The 23,125-nt window shown below is 34.5% G+C and overlaps 1 protein-coding gene across 1 annotated transcript; it reads left to right on the forward strand.

Moving 5' to 3' along the window:
• The first annotated feature begins 2,489 nt into the window (after positions 1–2,489).
• LOC150084853 (protein FAM161B-like) lies at positions 2,490–19,579 on the forward strand. Its single transcript, XM_090376368.1, has 4 exons — positions 2,490–3,910; positions 6,498–6,647; positions 13,751–13,850; positions 19,352–19,579. Exons 1-4 carry the CDS (start codon positions 2,490–2,492, stop codon positions 19,577–19,579), a joined length of 1,899 nt encoding a protein of 632 aa, XP_090232494.1.
• Positions 19,580–23,125: the final 3,546 nt, after the last annotated feature.

A 23,125-nucleotide genomic window follows, 5' to 3' on the forward strand; every position in this document is an offset into this window, starting at 1 on the left:
TTCTCTGAGTCTCTTTCTACTGGCTTTGCATAACTCAGTATATTCAATTTTCTCCTTGTCAGTGTTTATCTTGCTCTTCATTTGTCGCCTTCGGTTCATCATAACAAATGTTTCTTAACTAATTTTTTCTTCTTTGGATTTCTTTTTACCTATAGGTTTCTTGGGCTTTATCACTTTCAGAAAGTTGTAATATTCCTCGTCAGTCTCTTGGTCCTGAGCACTCTGCAGAAGCTCAAACTTGTTCTTAAGTTACAGTACATACTGCCTTTTCTCCTCTTCTGTTATCTCAAAGACCTTTGTATTATTTACTCGAGTCAGTTTTTTCCTTTCTTTTCTTACATCTATATCAAGTGTGCGTCTTACCATTCTGTGATCACTTCCAACATTTACCTTGTTCAGGACAGTAACATCATACACGATATATCTTCTGTTAGTGAGGATGAAGTCGATTTCATTAGTTGTTAATCCATTTGGACTTCCATGTCCACTTTCTGTTCACCCTTTTCTTGAAAAAAGTGTTCATTACTGACAATCCTTGAGATTCTGCAAATTCCACAAGTTTTCACCTCTTTCATTTCTTTCACCAATTCCAAAATTTCCTATAGTTCCCCTTTCTGCACTGTTTTGTCTTTTCAAACCTTAGCATTGAAGTCCCCCATGATAATAGTGTAATGGGTTTTCTGCTCATCTAGAAGACTCTCAATTTTGGTGTACATTTCTTCAACCTCTTCATCATCATGGCTGGATGTTGGTGCATAAATCATTATAACCTTTAGCTTGTACTTCTTAGAAATCCTGAGTAGCAGTCTTGACACCCTTGGTGATGTACTTTTGAATTCCACAATGTTGTTTTTTAAATCTTTATGGACCAGAAACCGAACTCCACCTTCACTGTTTCCATTGGTGTACAGTAGATTTCCACTTGATATACTTATAAGTGATTCATTTCTTCTTCTTGTTTCAGCCAAACCGATGATATTCCAATTCACATTTTCTAATTCCTTTTCCAGCACTAATATCCTGTCTTCACCGATGAGCGATCTTACGTTGTAAAAGGCCAAGTTCAGTTTCCGTGCATGGCAGCCTGGTCGTACCCAGAGATTCTTAGCACCCTCTGCTTCCATTCTGATCCTCTCGCTGCCGTAAGAGGGGAAGTGAAAGCCGCTGGGGGCTGAGGGCCATTCGTTTCGCCATGCTGGCATATGCTGGAGGGTTTGGTCTTTTCCTCTTCACGCTGACCAGGCAACTTGAAGAGAACCACTCTACACGTTCATTGCCACCTAAGTGATGTAACACGGCTTACCATCGAGAAGGTGTGAATCAGTGGATTTTAGGGAGGGAGGCCACCCGGACTTCTCCTAAATCTTCTGTAATAGAAAAATATTGAATCCATCAGTGTTTTAGATTGAGTGTCTGATAACACCCAAAATTCCTGTTCTCCTCTAAGCCCCTGCCAATGCGCCATTAAACAGTAAACCACCCAAGCTTCTTGCGTTATATGTTGATCTTGGTAATTTGGCGACTTATATAGCACCTCGTGCAATCTCAGTTTTTCTATTAGCATTTCTTCTATTTTCCTCTGCTCGTGGTATCAAGCATCACAAAATTTGTGTTCGAACAGAAAATATGAGCTCCAGAAAACGTGAGTCGGCCTTCAATATCACGTGAAGTACAAGGAATGACAACAGTGCGTCTCCTACCAATACAACTAAATGGGAAATACTGTATTGTATGGCTCCCACAAATTTGTCGTTTGACGTTTTCATGTGAGCTCACGTGGATTCACGTGACGTAATAATAGTGTGTTTCTACCATTATGCGCATGCGTTACTCTATATGTCTGTAATGGAACGTGTAACGAAGTTGAATTTGATATTTACACATGGAGGTGGTTTGTTTGTGTATAGTGAACGTTCGTTTTAAAGATTCATTATGCATAGAAATGAATTGGAAGTTTTAAATTTGACATACTCTTGAACGACTCCTCCTTTGACATCGAAACTGTATGTCATCAGTGTGGTATCTTTCGTTATTCTGATAAAATACTTGCATTTTGTTTTCTTTGTCACCTGTTGCTTGGGTCAACTTTTAGCTTATAAAAATTCCGGTGTTGGATACAGTAAAAAAAAGATGCTTATTTGGAAGGAGAAGAATATGCCCATAAGTCGCTCAGATCAAAAATTTTATTTTTCAGGAAGATATAAACATGTTATAAAATTATTCTAGAGACTATTTTATATAAATTGCAACTGTGACAGTAATGTAAATTATGATTTAAAGTTTTTTTGTTTTTTTAATTCGAATCATATGATGCTTATAAATAGAAAGTTTTCTTTTAGTTCATCAATATACCAGCCGTTATTAATATATACCAGCCGTTATTAATATATATACCAGCCGTTATTAATATATATCAATATACCAGCCGTTACCTGGGTGTTATTAATTTGGTACAGTGTTCTTGAGTATTACATTAGCTAAGTTATAAAATGGAGAAGGATTCATTATGTAATGCAAGCAGTGTAGACTCTAGTGATACATTAAATGAACTTGTTTACAAACAAACAAAAGCTTTAAACAATATAAGGAGACTCTATAATGAAATAGTTGGAACAAATACAGAACTACAACATTTGAAATCAACGTCTTATCAAGAGATTGATTCTGAAGCTAGTCCATTACAAAATTTTGAAATTGAAAGTTGCTTAAATGAGTTTCAGAAGTATATAAGTTTCAGTTCATATTGCACACCAAGTTTGACAGGTGTATGTAATGAAGATATATTAAACGTTACTGAAGATAAGCCAAATGTCTTAATTGGCAGTAGTTTACGTCATTTCCAAGTGTGTTCACCACTTCTTCAGAAATGTGATTATGTTTCGCGTGAGCGATTTCAGCAAAAAGGTGAAAACAATTCAAGATTTATACCTGATGAAAATACTGTACCAAAAAAAGATATAAAACAGATACGAGAGTTTAAAAATGGAGACTCTTTGAGAGATACTTCAAAATTTCCTTTGCAACAACAAAGAAATGCCCTAAAACAAAAAAACTCTGCAAATAAGAAAATAGTGCTGAATGTCACAGTTCCAGAACCATTTCAGATGACTTTAAGAGAAATACAGGAAAGGAGTGCTAAAGAAATTAAAAAGAAGAAAGTTATTGAAAAATGGAATAGTGCATTAAAGAAAGAACTCAATACAAAAATACATGCAAATCCAGTGCCTGCACATGTTCATTTACCACTCTACCAAAAAATGGTTGAAAGTTATGATAAAAAAAAAAAGGAGAGAAAAGAAAATGCAGAAAAATTAAAAGCCATTGTTAAGCCATTTAATCTAAGCATAAATAAAAAAGCATCCCGAAATAAGTCTTCATCAATGCCTGATCTAAGTCAGGTTGAAAATGAGGAAAATGTGAAGCCATTTAAGGCAAAAGAAATTCCCAAGTTTGTATTAGATGATCATGTTAGCCAGCGCCTGAAAGTTGAAGAAGAGGTGAGAAAGATAAGAATTGCAAGAAGAGCAGAATTATTATTAAAACAAGCCAACTTACCTTTCAGTGATAGATCCACACAAAAGCCATCATCGAAAATGACAAGGTCTGTATCTTACACTAACTTATCAAGTGACAGAAGGCACAAAATAACTGAAAAGAAAGGAAAGGAAGGAAAAGATTATGATAACTGGAAATTAAGGGTAACAACTGTTTGTCAACCTTTTAATTTTGCCTCAGATAAACGAATTAAAAGAAAAAGCAATGAAAGTATTGCTGATATTAAATCTGAGGATGCTGTACCAATTAAGCAACACTTAGCAGCACCACCACTGTCCAGTAGTCTGTTGTCCCTGACCTCTGATATTCCGGTGAAAATGACTTCAGCAACATTCATTAGGGATGCACATGTGAGGTAACAATGCTATCAGTTTAGATTATATGTTTATACCTTTTTTTGGATTTTAACAAAAATCTTCCTATGAAGTATTTTATCATTGGCTCTGAAGAGCTGTATTTAAAAACCAAAAGATTTTTTTAAATTATTATTTTGAATTTTTGCATCAAGTGAATATATAGCACATTATGATTCTGCTGTTAAAAAAAAATTACAAATTAGTATCCTTATAAAATTAGGTAGCAAAATATCTGTTATGACTATAGTTTAATGATGCAGAGCCATTTCTATATTAGAGAATAATCCCAGTCTATTTGGCTTGTATCAATGCAAATTTAATTACATGGGAATCTGCGGTTTACACATTCTACATCCCATGTCTTGTGAACTATTAGAAACACTTAATGGAATGTAACAATGAAAATGAAACTTTATTTTCACAGCTAGTTGACCTGTCCTGATGAGCTTACAATTATTCATGGGAGATTTGTAATTCAGATAAGGTACAGCTATATTAATTAAGCTAACATTTTTCAGTGACTCAGATTTACATATCCTGTAAACAATGTAATAACACTTTCATGCAATGATTGCCTCTACAAGTGATGGTTGAAAGGTAAGAATACACGAACTGTAACTTTCAAATCAATACTTGCAGTGGCAAACTTTTTTTTTTCTTTTTTATTTGAAATTGATTTATGAATTTTTTTTGAAACTTTATTTGAAATTGGTTTATGAATATGAGTGGATTAAGAAATGGGGAACTATATGGAAACTAAAATTGTATGCGAAATTTAAGGAAATTATATATTTTCCACTGTTGAAGACAAAATATATGTGTGAAACTAAATAAATATATATTGTATATAAATTTTCACATTTTCTTTCAGGAAGGCTGCATAAAATGTTTGCAATGTGTTGATTTCACCCCCTAGTAGGCTTAAATGGTATTTTTACTTTTCAGTAGGAAGTATCCTTTTCTCCTATGACATAAGACTGACATCACATGTCACATTCTTTCCAGATATAGTAATCAAGAATTTTTGTTCAGGTTGAATCTTGACTCATCAGAGAACAGAACTTTACTGTTCAGTGTCCCACTTAGTCTCTATACTCCTTGATAAATGAACTCCCCTGTTAGACCAGGTTGGATGAATGCAAATCATAGGTTTCTTAGAGGAATACAAATCATAGGTTTCTGGGAGGAATACGAATCATAGGAGTTCCCTTTGTTAAAGCCTGTGTGATACTATACAGGAAAGAGTGTATACTGTAAATAGGTAATACTGAAAGACCCAACGGCTCACATCTGGTGAGTATGGGCTTGGCAAACCCAGGGTCCTGAGCTGGATCATCATTCTTCTCTTTCTTGCCTTCTTGGTGATTCCCTTCTACTTCTCTCTCTCTCTCTCACGGTAAAGCAGGAATTTTTTTTTTTTTTGGCTGGTGCAGCATAAGCCTTAGGCTTCCTTGCACCATATGGCTAATAAAGGCGCCTCTGTAGCCAGGTGGGCAGGAGCAGCAGTGCGTAGCACACGCTTCTTGATTAGACCGGGGTTCGAGCCCGTCACCACCAAATACGGAGGATGCGGAAAGGTCAGGGAAGGACCACCACATATCCCCGGACCAATATGGCCTTAGTTGCTAATGCTCCTAAAAACCAAATAACAAACAAACAATATGGCTAATAATAATAATAATAATAACAACCAATATTTGACTTTAACAGCCAAATGCAGCACAAAAACGTCTGTGCAACTTGCATTTGGAGCTCTTGTTGACCACGGCATACTTTATCAAGATATACAAAGTGTTTGTATGTTACCATTCACAGACTAGCTGATGAAGAGGCACCTTGCTTCGAAAGCTACTATGTATTTTAACACTTTTATTATATTATATTTTATTTTAACTCTTTTATCTTACTGTATTTTAACACTTTTATCTTATTTCATTTCTGTTTTATCTTATGTATATATTATTTTTATTTTGATAAATTTATTTTAACCAATTAGTCGGTCGTTGCAAGAAACTTGGATGATATAATGCAACCTGACGCACAAGGCCTGTTTTCTGATATCACCAAGATCAGTAATTTTATATAACTTGGTTGTAACGTTATCCATTAACCAATCTAACAGAAGCACACTAATGCCATGCTATCACAGTTAGATTATCAACATTTCATGATTAATTAAATCAAAAGCCTTAGATAGGTCTGTGTAGATGACATCCATCCAGTTCTCCTATCAGTCTCCATAGAGATAAAAAAAATGACAGAGGGGGGATTCATCTCCATAGACCTACTCTGATGAATTCCACAAAGTGCGAGGTACATGAGATAGTAATGCAGGTATATATGGATGCCATTAAAGTTGATGTTTTGAACAATGTTTATTACATCTGTTGTTTATTTTTACCTTTCATTTATCAGCTGCCTTATTCCTGAGCAGAAATTGCCCCAAAAGTTTGTCATTAGGTTATAATGCCACTTTAAATCCAAAAATGTTTGTAAGATTTTGTGTTTATGCAACATCTTTATGAAATATTGATCTCCATTTTGAACCACCGTGTTATATAATTTTTTTTACCTAATGCATTGTAGAAAAGGAATTGAGGGAAAAGATTTACAGAATACAAAGCCACAGAAGTCAAAACCAACACACTTGCAAAGAGAGATATATCTAAAACTTCAGAGAAGTTATCCAGCATTAGATTCTGAGCATTGTATTGAAGAAAAAGTCAAAATTTATAGGTAAGCCATTAATTATTATAAAGTGTAGTCCATGTAATTTTAGTATGCTTGAAGTTGCAGAAATTTCTATAGCATTGTACAGGAAGTGCCTCATTTTGTACATAGCCATGAGATAATAACAAAGTTTGCAAAAAAGACATTATTATTTGAAAATCTTATATTGTGAATTCCTTTACAATTGCGTGGATTTATAGTTTTTCACACATTTTGTCATCCCATATAATGTGTAATCAAGTCATAACTGGGCTGTCAGCTCCTACATTCAGGGTGCCTATCTACCCATTGACAAGGTTCCATTTGTATAACACTCAACAGGACCAGTAACAGTATACTTCTACTTGGTAATGGTTATTTATTCAAAGTGTTGTCATCATCAGCCATTTTCAATCCACTGCAGGATGAAGGCCTCTCCAGCAACTTTCCAGGTCCTTCTGTTTTGTGCAATGGCCATCCATTTACTACCCACAAACTCATGAATTTCATCTATCCATCTCCGCCGTTGTCTTCCAGGTTTTCTTCTAGCTCCTCTTGGGTACCATTCTGTTATTTTCTTAGTCCATCTGTCATCATGTCTTCGAGCTATGTATCATGCCCAAGACCATTTTAGTTCTTTAGTTTTGATAAGAATGTCCTTTACTTGAGTTTGCTGCCTAATCCATGTGTTTTTGTCTTATGTAACAGTCTGGTTCCCAGTATAATTTGTTCCATTCTTCGCTGTGTAGTTCTCAGCTTCTCTTCCATTCTTTTGGTGAGTGCCCAAGTTTCACTTCCATAAGTCATGGTGGGGAGTATACATTGGTTCATTATTTTACATTTCAGACAAACTGGGATATTGCTCCTCAGTATGTGACTATATTTCTTGAATGCTATCCATCCAAAATTTATTCTTCTCTTGACTTCCAGCCATTTATCATTATTACAGCTAATGACTTGTCTCAGATAAGTATATGACTCCACCTTTTCAATTACTGCTCCTTCAATCATTATTTCCCTTTCTGTGGCATACTTGTTCATCATTACTTTTGTTTTAGCCATATTCATCTTTAGTCCAAAATCCTTACTAATTGTGCATAACTGATTAAGATTTTCCTCTAACTCTTTGGGATCGTGGCTTATGACGATAATGTCATTGGCAAATCGTAAATGGTTTAGGTACTCTCCATTCACCTTGACTCCTTTCTGCAACCAGTCTAATTTTCTGAAAGCTTCCTCAAGGGCAGCAGTAAACAACTTCGGAGATATTGTGTCTCCTTGTCGAACTCCTTTCTCAATTTTAAATTTGCTACTGTCTTTGTCTAGTCTAATAAAGGAGGTAGCATTCTCATAAATTTTCTTCAAAATCATAATATATGGGGTATCATGCTTTGTCTTTCCAGTGCCCGAAACATTGCCTTATGCTGTATGGAGTCAAATGCTTTTTCATAATCCACAAATGCCAGGCATAATGGTGTTTTATATTCATTTGCTTTCTCCATTAGCTGTGATATTATGTGAAGGTGATCCATAGTTGAGAATCCTGTCCTAAAGCCAGCTTGCTCTTTCGGTTGATTCTCATGAAGTATTCTTTCTAATCTGTTAGTAATGACCCTTGTGAACAATTTGTAGATGTGGGAAAGTAACATCCCTGTATTCAAACACACTTTCTGGAAAGTGTGTTTGTATAAAGGGATCCCTTCCCAATTGTGAGCTTGCAGTTATGCATTTGAGATAATGCAGTTTTATATTTGTATGCCAAAATTTTATGATGCATACGTTTTTTATGTATACACAGTTAAGTCTGGTCTTGTGAAACAAAATAAACTGACAGTTATTACTCTTGCCTGATTTAGGTTGTCTGGGATCCTGATATACATTTTTAGAAGTCCTAAAAATAAGTTCTCAGGGTCCAACACTTATTGAATTGTTCTGGGATCCCCCATGACTTAGTGATTTTGGAGTACTTGCACCACTGCAGTCTTCGTAAATTTGCCTTGCTAGTGTGCGGTTCAGAGGGAGTGGATTTAGATTCTCGGTGATGCACCCATTGGTACCACATACAGCAGGTGTCACCAATTAATTTTGTTCTCAGTGTGTGTTAGTCAAAGCATAACTTATTGTGGTTCAGATCACTCTTTGGCATAAAATTATTAAAACATTAAGTAAATATTATGATAGCATATTTTTATTTCCTTTTATTACAGAATGAAGAAAGATGTATTTAGTGTAATGTATAATACATTTTTTTAAATGTCACACATCAACATACAAAAATGCAAAACTAAAGTAATTACTTTATGTGCAAATTATTGATTTAGGGTTATATCACTTGTGGTCCATGAAAAATCTTTGGCAATCCAATTGTTTTCCACAGTCCATTGGTCCTTGTTTTACACAGTGTTATATGTGGACATATTGCTACTTCTCTGTAAATTGGTGTTGCCGACTAATATTTTTTCTGGATGTATTTTGGATTTGTTTTCATAATGCTTTGAAGATTATCATGTTTATTATATAGGAATGTAAATTAACATTTATATTACCCTTTATTATCTCCTCTCAACATTCAGTAATTGCTGAAAGAGAATGTGTATATATCTTCATCACTTTGTTATCTGCTTTTCTTATCTGTTTATATCTGTTGTGTTGTCAACATTACTGTTGTTTTCATATTTCTACTTATTTACTGAAAAATTTACTTTTTTTTTCATATTTTTATTGACATAATTATTATTTTTCCCTAACCTTTACTTTCTGTGGCGCCTCTGTAGCCAGGTGGGCAGGAGCAGCAGTGTGTAGCACATACTTCTTGATTAGATCAGGGTTCGAGCGTAACCACCAAATACGGAGCATGCGGAAAGGTCAGGGAATGACCACCACACATCCCCGGAGCAATATGGCCTTAGTTGCTAATGCTCCTAAAAACCAAATAACAAACAAACAATCTACTTTCTGTGGGACCTTAGTTTTGCTAAACACAGTACTTTTCAGGAATTTATCTCCCGCAGTTGTCAAGGGATTCCTGTAGGTAACTGAAACCATACTATACAGTGATCTTTGTGTGTCTATGGGGATTTCTTGTATGAGAAATCCCCCATACAAGTGGGGTTTGTAAACCATACACAGGATTGCTCTGTAGCCTAAATCCTTCAGTTTTGGGTGCCCACAGTCCCATTCAATGGAAATGGGCCTTGTCTCCCAAAAGTATGTTCCATTGGCACTTAGAGTCAATCTCCATTTGTGTCAAAAAAAGTCGCAAACAAATGTCGCTTGAGTTTCAGTATCACCCACTTGTAATTTTTGCTTGTGGGAATCGGCCGCCTCCGTAGCCAGGTGGGAAGGAGCAGCAGTGCGTAGCACACGCTTCTTGATTAGACCGGGGTTCGAGCCCGTCACCACCAAATACGGAGGATGCGGAAAGGTCAGGGAATGACCACCGCATATCAGGGAGCAATATGGCCTTAGTTGCTCATGCTCCTAAAAACCAAATAACAACACACTTGTGGGGAGTTTTAATGGGTAAAACTGAAAAACCTTATGCAACATTTTCCATATTGTTGCATAAGATATATCCAGCCAGCTTATACCGCATGTGCACTAGTTCTGCTGTCTGGTGTTGATACTGGTACTCCACTGTCCATGGATCTTTTCACGATTGCATCTTTGCTGCTGCATTGCTTCCATTGTAGTAGTAGAGCTTTGCAGTGAAAGCATGTTCTGGTATGGTGAGAGGTATTGTGCTCCTAACACTAAGTTATTCTCATCCATAGCGTTTTATGCCTTCCATTCCATATTTATGTGTAGAGTGGGGCTTTGTAAACCATTCACATTGAAACTTTCCCCCTTGATGTTTTTACATAATTTTGTTTTTCATGTAATTTTCTTCTACATTCTTAGAATGACATACCTATCAAATTTGGTTGCATTTTCTCCATTAGATTGCACAGTTAAAGTATCCCTATTTAGATAGGGATACTTTAGTTGTAGTCACCTGATATATAGGATGTGCAGTAAATGGCATACAAAAACCTAACAGGCCAAATGTTTTTAAAATACTCTGGGAAATTTTTGGATTAAGGATGTCAGTTTGAAGAATATCAGACACGGAAGTTTTATAACATCACTTCCTATTTTTTTGGCATATGTGTCTGATATGATCTCTGCATATGTACCAATAGACTTGACCACTGCCACACTGAACTTGTTCAGTTTTTGCTGGTAGAGAGTGTATTTAACCTTTGAGCAAGGCTATCAATACAAAAAAGTCACAGCAGCAGCAGCAGCTATGTTGGTGTAGAGAATTGCCAGTCATGTTTCTTGGGATAAACAGCAAGAAATAGTTAAAAATGGGGAACTTTAATAAAATTTTATTTTTGACTGCCTTGAAGTCACATTTCATGCTCAAGAAGTTGCAAAATCTAAGGGCACCAAAAACATATTTAAAATTAACAGTTATATTTATTAAAACAAATATCTCAAGAATTTTTCAGCCATGTGGCTCCAATTCAAAAATAATTAACATTGGAATTTTAATTATTGGTTAATTAATATGAGAGTAAGGTCAGGTTGAGCTGAATTCAACATAGAGGATGGCTGTAGGCAAATACACTCCAGCCAAGTGTATACAGTTGAAGAGGTAGTGAGTGCTACGTTTGAAGAAAACCCTAGAAGCAAAACCCTTATGTAGTGGGGGTGATTATTTTGGCTACATTCAAATGCCATTCAATCCAAAGTACGTGGCACAGAGTTGTGACGTTTTCGATACTTGTAGATACAGGTGTTGCAGTCTGTGAATATCATCATGTGAAGTTTTGTGATTAGTTGACAACAAGATGGAGTATATTTTTTGGAATGACGAAGCACATTTCACAAGCAATGGTGTTTTAATAGCCAAAACAGCTAAGTGTATCCCCCAAAAAAAAACTTAATTCCATCCATTAATAATGTACCATCACACATTTCATGGTTACTCAGTACTTGGGTTGGCATCATGGCAGTGTTGGCATTGATGGTTTGTTGAGACCTTATTTTCCTCAAGCATTTGGCCAGTTAGGTTTTTGTACATTATTTGGTATACATCTCGTTTTATGTGATAGTGATAGCCATATAGGACAAGGAAGCCATAGGCTTTTGCTGCACTGGCTGGAGAACAGAAAAAAAAAAAATAATAATAACCCAAATAGATAAGAAAATACAAATTATTTGTTTCCCTCCTCACACAGGTAACTATCCAGTTGACCTATGAATTTATTCAAACTGTCAGCCTTAACTACCCGTGAAGGCAACCAGTTCCAGCAATCAATGATTCGCTGGCTAAAAGAAAACTTCCTACAATCTGGTCTAAACCTCTTCCCCTGTAATTTGAATTTGTGCCTCCGAGTTCTGGAATTCTGTATAACAATAAAAATTCTGCCTTTTTTCTACTCCCTCTCGGAGCCTTATAAACCTCAATCAGGTCACTTCTGAGGTGCCTAGTTGCCAAGCTCTGCAGTCCACATATACAGTGTCTTTCCTCATATGGTCACCCTTTTGCTGATTTCACCATGTGAGTTTCCTGTCTTTCGACCTTTTTGAAAAGCTCAATTTCTTTTTTCAGATGATGCCTTCATACTTGAACACAATATTCCAAATGTGGTCTTACAATTGCCTTGTACATTATCTTAGAGAGATATGGAGCTATCCTCCATATCACTACAGGATAATGTTTGATAAATTATCAATAGGACACCATGGGCTTTCTTGGCTGCCTGTTTACACTGCTCAGAATACTTCGTATATCCCTGTATTATTACTCCCAGATCCCTTTCTTCCTCTACCATTTTTAATTCAATCCCACCAACTGTATAATTTATTTTAGGGTTGCTATTCCCCAAGTGTAAGACTTTGCATTTTGCTGCATTAAAACAAAGCTGCCACTTTTTTGACTATTCTTTGCAGCTATTCAAGTCATCCTGAAGGAGTCCTGCTTGTGCTTCGTGTTGATCATTAAATACTCTACTAATCTTTACATCGCCTGCAAATTTTGACATTAAGCCTTCCATCCCGTCATCAATGTCATTTATGAAAATTAGAAACAACAGTGGTCCAAGAACCGATGATCTTTGGGGGACCCCACTTCTGAGTGTACACCAAACTGAAGAATATCCATTAATCACAACCCTCTGCCTTCTGCCCTGCAGCCACCCCAGCAACCTGTCTTAGAATTTTTCCAGTAATCCCAACATGTTCCAGCTTATACAATAACCTCTTATGAGGGATTGAGTTAAATGCCTTACTAAAATCCAAATAAACTATGTTGAAATTGTTCCCTACATCCATTTCACGAGTAACTGTGTCAAAATAGCTTACGTTAGTTAAACATGATTTTACCTTAACAAAACTATGTTGTACGTCATTCAGAATGCCATATCTATCTAAATGTCTTTAGATTGCACTCTTAATCATTGCTTCTAAGGTTTCCCCTATCACTGAAGTCAAACTAACTGGTCTGTGGTTACCAACTTTGCTCTTAGAACTGCCTTTATGTATTGGTGATGTATATATAATGAACATAGGAAATTATCTGACATGAATATAAAATTGTTTAAAATTCCAATTTTATTGAATTAATATATATGTTCAAGATTTCAAAGTCACTTCCTCTGCCCAAGGGACAAGAGAAAAAGAGGTAGGGGAATAATACCCCACCCTGTCATCTACACAGTTCCACAGTTCTCTCATTTGGCCTTCTACTTGCTCTTTTTTCGTAACCGATGCATCTATAAATGATTTATCCCTTGCAAATGTATTGCACCTGTTGGTGATTTGCCTACATGCAATCAATGCAAAACCAGCATTGAATGATTTCTAAATGATTTCACTCAAATTGTAAACTTGCATTTTGATTGATATTCACTGCAGCATTGTGGTGGTGACTATCAAGCCTAACTATAGTGGGGCTGAAACTTGATGTTAACTATTTGTCTAAAACAAATCACATTGTGCTATTGTTGTTTGTATAATTATAATAAATTTTTTCTGCAGAATTATGTGACAGCCTATAATATCATACTTAAGCAGAAAGAAAAATCACAGAACTAAAAAAAGTTATGATATAGTTAATTATAATTTTGAAATTCGCATTTTAGGGAGGCTAGTTTAATACGTCAACAAGAATATGAACAAGAACTGAAAGAAATGGAAGAAAGGGTTAAGAGAATGCCTCTATTAATTGAAAGACAAACTTTAGTAAGTATGAATTTTAATATTTTAATTTTAACAACTATAAAAAAGCCTGCTAAAACCATTATTAGGTTTGGATTGGGCTTTCTGTTTATTACCAATTGTATTCCTGTTCTTTTGACAGTGCCATTATGATAGGCTGAGGTGTTATACCACTCAGCCTGTGACATTGTTTGTGCCTTTGGTATCACTAACAACCTATTGTCTTCATACATCTCCTGCTACTCTTAAAATTATACTCTCAATCTAACCTTCTTCAATTGAGGCTGTAGTTATCTGATCTTAGATAGAGGTGTTCCCCCCCCCATTGAGTTATTCTAGGTTTCTCAACCTGTGAACACATATATATGAACATAAATTCCGTTACAAAACTCCCGTTTACACTTTCCTCTGATCATGACTCTATGAAAAGCCCCTTTCAGTGAAGTAAAAAAATTCTTTTAATTTCTTAATGTTTCAGAGGAAAGTTACAAAATTCTTTTAATTTTAATGTTTTTAACATTTGTTTTTTAAAGTGTTTAAAGAATGGACTTACTGTTTAAATTGGTTTCAAAGTATTTAAATTATTTTTAAAGAATTTTTAAAGAATGAAAAAATCTCAACTCAAAGATTTGGGTTGGTGATTCAATGTATTTGGGGTTGGGTTTGGAGTCCACAGGCCTCCAATTCAATGATGCATTGGATCATTGATTTTGTCTATGAGTGTGAGGAATTCATGTAAATTATTTGCATAGTTAATTCAACAACGGAGAGTATCAGCACAGAAGTGTTCTACAGGACGTCATAGAGGTAATTCCTCCTTTTCATAGCCAATATGAACATAATATATAATGAAGACCACATGAACTGATGTACTGTTCATGTGGTCTTCATAGTCAACAGGCCTCAACCAACCAACTGCTGGGCTTACAGCTACAGCACTTTTACCTCTAATCAAATCTGTGTCAATTTTTAAAGTGTTGTGAATGGAGATTTATCTCCTCTGTTCACCCAGTTGTCACCCTGTCATCACACTTTTGCTGTTTTGGTTGTCTTCCCATCTTCAGTGTCCATAACTGTGTTTAACCTTTTTCATTAAATGGTTAATTGCTCCTAATATTCAACTGCAATGGAATTGCCACTATAATAAAGCTCTATGTAAGATACTGTTTCAATATTATTAGATATACATTCTATGTGGAAATGCTAGCACCTACAGGCATTTTGTTTTCAAAGGTTGTGAAGTTCTGTTCTTTGCTGACTGTTTTATCTGCAATGGCATCTCCAAAGCTGCAGAGAGACACACCATTTTTCCTGAGTCATACATTGCATTGCAAACACAGTGTCTAAGTACATTTGCATGCAATCATGTGGTGTACCTAATGAAGCAGGCACTGAGTGTTTTTTACATTGTAACCCAAGCACTAATAAAACTGCAAGTTATATTTGTGAGAACTGAATATATGGTTCTCCTTTTATCAAAGCTTGTTTTCCTATCAGCTAAACTAATTATTTTGTTTACCTTAACTCAGTATTTCAAGTAAGTTTCAAGGAGTAATATCATTAATATAGGAATCCAGTATTCCAAACAAAGACAACTGTACATAAAGTGCTAAGAAATCTGTGTCATCCTACCCACACAAGACCAGCTACTCACACAAACTCTTCACTTAGCAATCCACAAATTCAACCACCTTTTGCATAGAATTTTTAACATGAGTGGAAAGGGGTTGGGAATGTGTGGCTTTGGAATATCCTGTAGTGTGACAAAGTTCATTTCCATTTGAGTGGAGCTATGAATGCTTACAGCTGATTGATTTGGGCAACAACCAAAATGCATTTGATTCACAAACAACTAATACATTCCTTTAAGTGACTGTATTGTGTGATTCATCAACTTAGTTAATCATCGGCCCTCGTGTTTTTAAGGTCTATGTAATAGAGTTTGGGACAGTGACATGCTCTGTTACTTTTCATTGTACCATGCTCTTTTGTGTGATAAGGCCATTTTAGCACTGCAATAGCTTGGATATTTTCAGGAAACTGTGATTATACATAACAAGCATTTCTCTCCATATCATAAGCATTGTGAAGGTTTTTTTGTGAGAAAACTTCACTAACAGTAGAGTATGAAGTCATTAGTTTGCAACATTGTGGCCACTTTGTTTCCTCAGTTTTGAACTTTTGTGAAATTTGGCTGTGGGATAATTTGAAGGACTGGATCTGCCATATTGACATTTGCATACTTGAAAAGCATAATCATAATAATATGGCCAACATTAAAAAATGAATTGCAACATTTGATATGTTGCAATCCACTTTTTAATGTGAAACTTTAATTTTGGCTACTTGTACTTACTGACTGATGATTGTGGTTCTTGTGGGGGGGGGGTTATTTTGTTAACTTACAAAAGAAGTACCCAAAACTTAATAGTTATGTCCAAGTTTATCAAACAATTATATTTGGTCAAATGTGTGATAAAGTATATAGCATTTGTTTTTCATAATTTGTTAGGTAACAAATATGTTTGTTTATAATATAACTCCAATGTTCTGAATTAAATTAAAACCTGAATTGAGGGTATTTTATAAACAAACTAAATACCACCCCTCCTCTACCCTCCCACCTCTACCCTTTTTTTGATTAGGACAGGACTCAACAAATTTGTTTCATATCTAGGCACTGATTTGAAGAAAAAAATCATGGCTTAAAAAAAACCTTCTGATACAGCCATTATGTGGCAGGTTGGTTTATAGTTTCATTGTAATAAGGCAGTATGAACGGTATGTAATATCAGACCACTTCTTGAGTTACCTGATAAAGAGAAATATTTATGCTTACCTTATTTGGGTTGATATCCATCAAGTTGTACAAGATACACATTTTTGCATATATGTGAATTGTATTCTTAGGAATATTTTTAAAAATATGACCAGTGCTGAAATTAAAATGCTAATATTTGATGACAGAAAGAAAATTAAATATATTGTTGTCAAAAGTTTATCCAATACATGCAAACATTATACATCATTTCTCATAGTTTTGAAAATTGGATGCCATAATTAGTTACAAATGTGGATGAACCTAATCAGCAATGACCATCTTAATATTTTTTGGATGTTTAATAACTGGAACATGATTTTTTTTCTTCTGTTATGTTCTGGCTGAATTCAGGTGATGCATTTTGAGTTAACTCAAATCTGTAATGAGCCGAACACCAGGACTATTTTTGAAGAAATTTTAGAACTTCATGAGTATCTCAATTGGCTGTATTGAAGTGAATAGGATTGGAATGGTAAAATCTGAATTCCATTGGTACACCTTTTATTTTTAATAAAAGGTGTGCTAATGAAATTCAGATTTCTGCCTTTACAGCAGTCTTGTCTGCTAAGCTTTGTTTTGTTAATGTCTGTTTTGCTTAGGTGGAAACATTAAAAATATTAAGGTGATACTGTTCTTTTAGCAACTCCTGTTCTTCTGCTGGATTGAGTACAAAGCCAGGACTGACCTTCTACAGAAATTATTTCGAACTGGAGCCCTTCACAGTGGGTTGCTTTGATATTGTAATTATTGCTTCGTCATTAACCTTTTTTCTGGTCCACTGAAGGACCACGGGCCTATGTGGTTGGGGGATATTGGTTATAAGTCCTCTGAATGATTTAAAGATTAAACTCACCCACTGCCTGTTGATGATTCTGATATAAACGGTCTATTATCATACCTATAAGGTTTGAGGACCTTGAGTACAATGGAAGATAATTTTGTTTTAGTTAAATTTTGTGGTAAAAGACATTTTTCATCAGAAAAGTTGTGAAATCAAAAGAGACAGAATGTGACTACGAATTAGGTTTCCTACAAAAATGATTGATGATAACAGAAAATTTGTTGTGTCTGGGCCCTGAAGATCTGGGGGAGAGGAGAGAGCTGATCAGTGCTATGACCATTGGTTCAAGACCTCTCACAACCTTGTTTTGAATCTCTAAATAATTGTGCATTAGGCTCCCACACTATCTAAATCTCGTATTGCTTGCAGTCCAATTGCTAATACAGAAGTTTTATGTAAAACTCTACAAATAATCTGTATGAAAATAACAATATATTAAAATAACAAATATGAAATTTAAATTGACAACTGAACATTAAAAAGTTACTATGTGCTGAATATTGCACATGTTCAGCACATAGTCATGGATAGGACTAAATGTTTCAAAAATCGTTTAAAAAGTTGAAAAAGTTGACTTATTACCAATTACTTGTCTTTTAAAGACAAGTTGGGAACTGTATTACATCTATACCACCATGTGTTTGTGGGCAGATGTACATATTCTATTGGTAGCTGAAGAAAACCAGTGCTTCATTATTGTTATTGAGTTCCTATTATAAACTAAAGCAAGATTGTTTTTTAATATGGTATAAAAGTGTTTTTCCTAACCAATAACAAATAAATAAAAAACTTTGTATATTTTCAAAAAGCCAATGTTTAAGGAATAAAATAGCAGGCACATGATACCTTGCAACGCTATATGCTGGAAGATTTTTTTAGGACTGTGCTCAGATACAGCAAGAGTAATAACCTTTTTGCTGCTACAGAAAACTTTCCAATAAATCTTACATAATTGGTTATATGACATAGTTGACATTAGTTCTTGTTGGCTTTGATTAGTCATGACTGACAGTTGGATACCTTCCTTCTAGTTGCATGTTCAAAAAGAATTTGATGAACTTTCCCAAAAATTGAAGCTCTTGCTATGAATTTTGGGGAGGGAAGAGTTAACTGGCTTTTAGAACATTTTAAAACTTCTTAATAAAAATGATACCTTAATATCAAAAGCAAAAATAGCAATATAAAAAAAATATATATAGTCAATAAAACAAGCTGAACTCTATCTGAAAATAAAACAATAAAAGGCTCACTATTGCTCCCACTTGAGAGTCAGCTTAGAACAGAAACAATGGTAATATGGCATACTTTGTCAAGAACCAATGCCAATCCTGATACACTTTAATATCAAGCAAAAATAACAAAAACTGAACTGTATTAAAATAAGGGTTTGGCAGCCAGAATTTACTAAAGGAGCTTGCTCGTTACACATTCGGCATACTGCCAGTGGGGCATGCCATTGATGTCAGTCACTTGCCCATTTACAGTTCATGGCAAGTTTATTAATTCTTGGCATGGTATTCATGTTCTTTTTGATATATAGCTTATATTTAAATCACATTTTCTTGATAGTAAGTTGTATGACTAGTTAAATGATTAGTTGACAGTATAATTCATATGGCATTATTATATGTAAAGGTTAATGAACTTGCATGTGTTATTGGCAAAATGGTAAATGTGCACATTGGAACAAGGCATTTCCAATTATTTAGAGAGATTTTGTGAAAGATATGAAATGAACAAATATAATGTAAAACAGAGTTAAATCCATGTTTCCTGAAAGTATTAATAATTTAAATATCCCTTTGTAAAAGATGTGGCAGGTAGATTAATAAACATTATAGCCTAATTTTTATTTTAATTTAGAATGCTGCAAAAACTCTTATTGAAAAACAGTTTCAACAGAAACTCCAAAGTGCAGGATTAGATATGGAATTTATTGAACAGCAGAGTAAAAAATTTGAAGATTATCAAAGCCAGTCAATTGGAAGTTTCCAAGAAACAGATCAAAATGAATCTGAATTTGGAACCTCACTTAGCTGTTCTGAAGAAAAGGATAATTTAGAAGATAATATTAGTTCAACCAAATCTTGATATCCTTTTGTCTTTATATTTTTAAAAGGGGTTGTGTAATATTCTATTTTTAATTTATCAAACTTAATTTAAGCTGTATTTATTTACTTTATACAGAATGTACTAAAAAAAGGTTTATTTTTGAAACTTGATAAAAGAGGGTTTATGTAATATTCTATTTTTAATTTATCAAACCGAATTTAAGATGTATTTATTTATGTTACACAGGGTGTACCTAAAAAGCTTATTTTTGAAACCTTATAAACTTTTTAAACAATTTAAAAATTTTCTGAAAGTTAATTCCCCTGAACTTTTAGTAATTTTAGAATGCTTTGAGTGGGATTTGTCAAAATTTCTATCCAAAATCTTACACAGATTTTTTTTTTTTTTTTTTTTTTTAATGGCTCTGCAAACAGGTTAATCAAGTAACAAATTTTTGCTTAAACTGATGCTGTCATTTTAGTAGTGGAAGAAGAGCTCTTTTGAAATTCATTTTCCTAAGAACCTCTTAATTTCCAATTCACAATGAAATTGACTGAGTGACTAATTAGCTAGAATTCCTTATTTTAGCTTTTACTTGTGACTGTATTGTTGCAAACTGCCTGTTTACTTCTATGGTGGTATAGTGGTTTCAAGTTCAGATTTTTAACACTCTCAGTTTCTTGAAAAAGGTATAAAGTTAGTTACTTCCACAGACTGGTGAATTCTTTGTAATGGTCCTCCCCTCCCCCCTCTTCACTTGGGGTTGGATTGATCTAAGATAGAAGTGCAGGGATGTTTTTCTGAAATTTTGATTTTTCCTCACATATTCATTTAGACAGTCCTAGAATACTTACAGTTTACATTCATGATACACTGATTCCACCTTATCTAAAAACAACCCAGCCCTGATCTCATTACCTAATTTCATTTTTGTTAAGATTCTGAACACTTGCATTTGTGGAACTTTAGGTCACTGAACTACAAGTTGCCATTTCTTCTGATGGGCTTCTGTGAAGAAATTTAACTTTTGTGAGGTAGCAACACCAGTCATAATTCCCATGGTGTTCTTCTCCTTCTAAATATTCTTTCTACATCTATTTATTGCTGATCCAAATTCAATATTTAGCAGTCTATAAATAATAAAAGAAAAAAAAATGTCTGCACTTTTAATGGTAAAGTATTGTGTGTTGAGTGGGTTTCAGAAGTGCAATTTTTTGGATGCCCTTTAATTAAGGTAATGTGATATTTTATTATACAGGGATTCACAGTAGTCTTTAGAATCTGTGATATTTATGTAGTACCATAGAAAATATTTGCTCAGAAACATATATTACATGTTAAATATTATAGTATAAATGTTTATCCTGTTGTAGTATGATTCAAATGTATCTGTATTTTCTAGTTTGTTTCCACAATAGTCTATAATTGTTTCAGTGTTATATCAAATTTATATTATATCAGGAGTAATAAATGCAAATTATGTATCTTGAAAATAAATATATTGCTAGTATACAGAACGTTAACAGTACAAAGTTAAATATCATTAAATTACTTGTTTTATCAATATATATTCAAAATTAGATTTTAATTGTAAATTGCCATTTTGCCCATTTAGGTCATATTGTTATAAACTGATGTGAGTTGCTGATTAAAACTGAGACATATCTCACAAATCTGTAACATTATCAGCAACATACCTGGCTACCATTGCCTCTTTAATGTTATTCTTCCTATATTAAATCTTTGTAAATTTTTTTTTTTTTTGTTCTTCTCTTTTGAATGCTGAAGGGAAATTTTATATGTATAGTGAGCTCCCTACTTTATGAAGATCTATTTTAATGTTGGTTTTTTGCAGTGTTTTGGAAACAAAGTGCCATAAGATCAGTCAAAAAAAAACCTAATTTTAATCAGAAAATGAGAATAAATATAGAATTTTTTGTTTTTCTGGTAGTGATGAAATAATACTAGTGCTGTTTCTGATGAGGAAAAAATCTAGACAGTCTGTTTCTTAGGAAATAAAAGCTAAAGTAATTAAAGATACTGAATTTGTTTTATCACACAATGAAATTCATTGTAAATTTAACCTGTCTTGTCAAAGTACAGATTACAGGACCTAAAAATAATGTGTTCTAAAATTTTGTGCTTTTTTTTTCTTTTTCACTCTGCCCGAATGCACTCACAGTCTGCGCAGTAGTTTCTCCCACCGATCATGAAACGTTGGCTCGGCTGTAGACGTAAATCAATCAAACTTGATTTAATTAAGATAATGCATGTATACAAAAATGTTGTGAACACAAAATTTATTCCCACGTGCACCACTTTCAGTCTGTGTGGGTAGCACAGTGGTATCGTCACCGTCCTCCCCATACCTAGTGGAAAAGCCCTGGGTTCGAATCCTGCTGATGACACGAGGAACTTTTATGGGCAATTTTTCACTCCATGGCTGAGTTAGTCAGTCTCAGGCATAGATAGGAAGGTTTTTTCGTCCAGCAAAACAGGCAAATCAACCAGAGAACACATGCAATTCACAGACACAATACAAATGGGTATATGTAATAACTTACCAGGTGACCCTAATGTAATACAGTAGAACGTCGATTATCCAAACTGATTGGGACCAGGGTTGTTTCGGATAATAAAATGTACATGAGAATATCCAGTTTATACAAAACAAAGTGTAATTAGGCCTACAATAAAATTATTGTACGCAAGATTATTGTACAATGAAACAGAACATAATCGAAGCGACGCACTAAAACAAACTAAACTTTTTTTTTTTTTTTTTTTTTGAGCGTGGGGTTTGCAAGATAATAATATCCCAATGACGACTTTATAACACCCTGCTTGTTGCTTATTTACGACTTACAAAACATCTGTTTATACCTATTCTGGGTGTTTTTATTTTTTTATTTGGAGTCTTGAAGCGTCCCGGTTAATCCGCTTCCCAGTTAAACCAATCCCGATAAATCGAGAGTCTGATGTATTATAAAAAATAATTGATTTAGGAAATGGTTTGTAAATAATATCCAAAACGTTTTGAAGAAACAATGTATATTATGTATTACATTTATTTTGAACTTACCTAATTGTTTTACATGGTTTCAACTATAAAGCACACTTTTTTTTTACATAAACAAAAATAAACAAACACAAGTAATTGCACACAAATAAGAGTATAATGAATCTTGGGAAGGTTTATTTTTTAAAATATGTAATCTTGAATTTTTCTTTCAACCATGCGAGATTGTCTTTTTTTCGTGGCGAGGTCTCTCATCCTCTCGAGCCGGCCGGGCTAGCCGGGTGGGTAAAGTACCTGCCTGGCAACCCAAAGGTCTTGGGTTCGAATCCTGCCTCGGGCTTTGAGCCGAGTGGGTAAAGTACCTGCCCGGCAACCCAAAGGTCGCGGGTTCGATTCCCGCCTCGGGCTTGGATCAAAGTACTGCAAAAACCTTGGGAGGTGCAATATGGCCACAGAAGCCGATGCGCCAACAACTACCAAATCAAAAAAAAAAAAAAAAAAAATCGGGCTTTGATCAGAGTAAATGCAAAAACTTTGGGAGGTGCATTATAGCTACAGAAGCCGAT

Source organism: Mastigoproctus giganteus, chromosome 6, assembly GCF_048544385.1.
Source record: "Mastigoproctus giganteus isolate SK-2022 chromosome 6, ASM4854438v1, whole genome shotgun sequence".
Classification (NCBI taxonomy): Eukaryota; Metazoa; Arthropoda; class Arachnida; order Uropygi; family Thelyphonidae; genus Mastigoproctus; species Mastigoproctus giganteus.

What these genes read in the sequence shown, in the direction of transcription:
- LOC150084853 (XM_090376368.1), top strand. Translation starts at nt 2,490, where the DNA reads ATGGAGAAGGATTCATTATGTAATGCAAGCAGTGTAGACTCTAGTGAT. An exon ending in ATTAGGGATGCACATGTGAG is followed by an intron (nt 3,911 to 6,497) that starts GTAACAATGCTA and finishes AATGCATTGTAG; the next exon opens with AAAAGGAATTGAGGGAAAAG. An exon ending in TAATTGAAAGACAAACTTTA is followed by an intron (nt 13,851 to 19,351) that starts GTAAGTATGAAT and finishes ATTTTAATTTAG; the next exon opens with AATGCTGCAAAAACTCTTAT.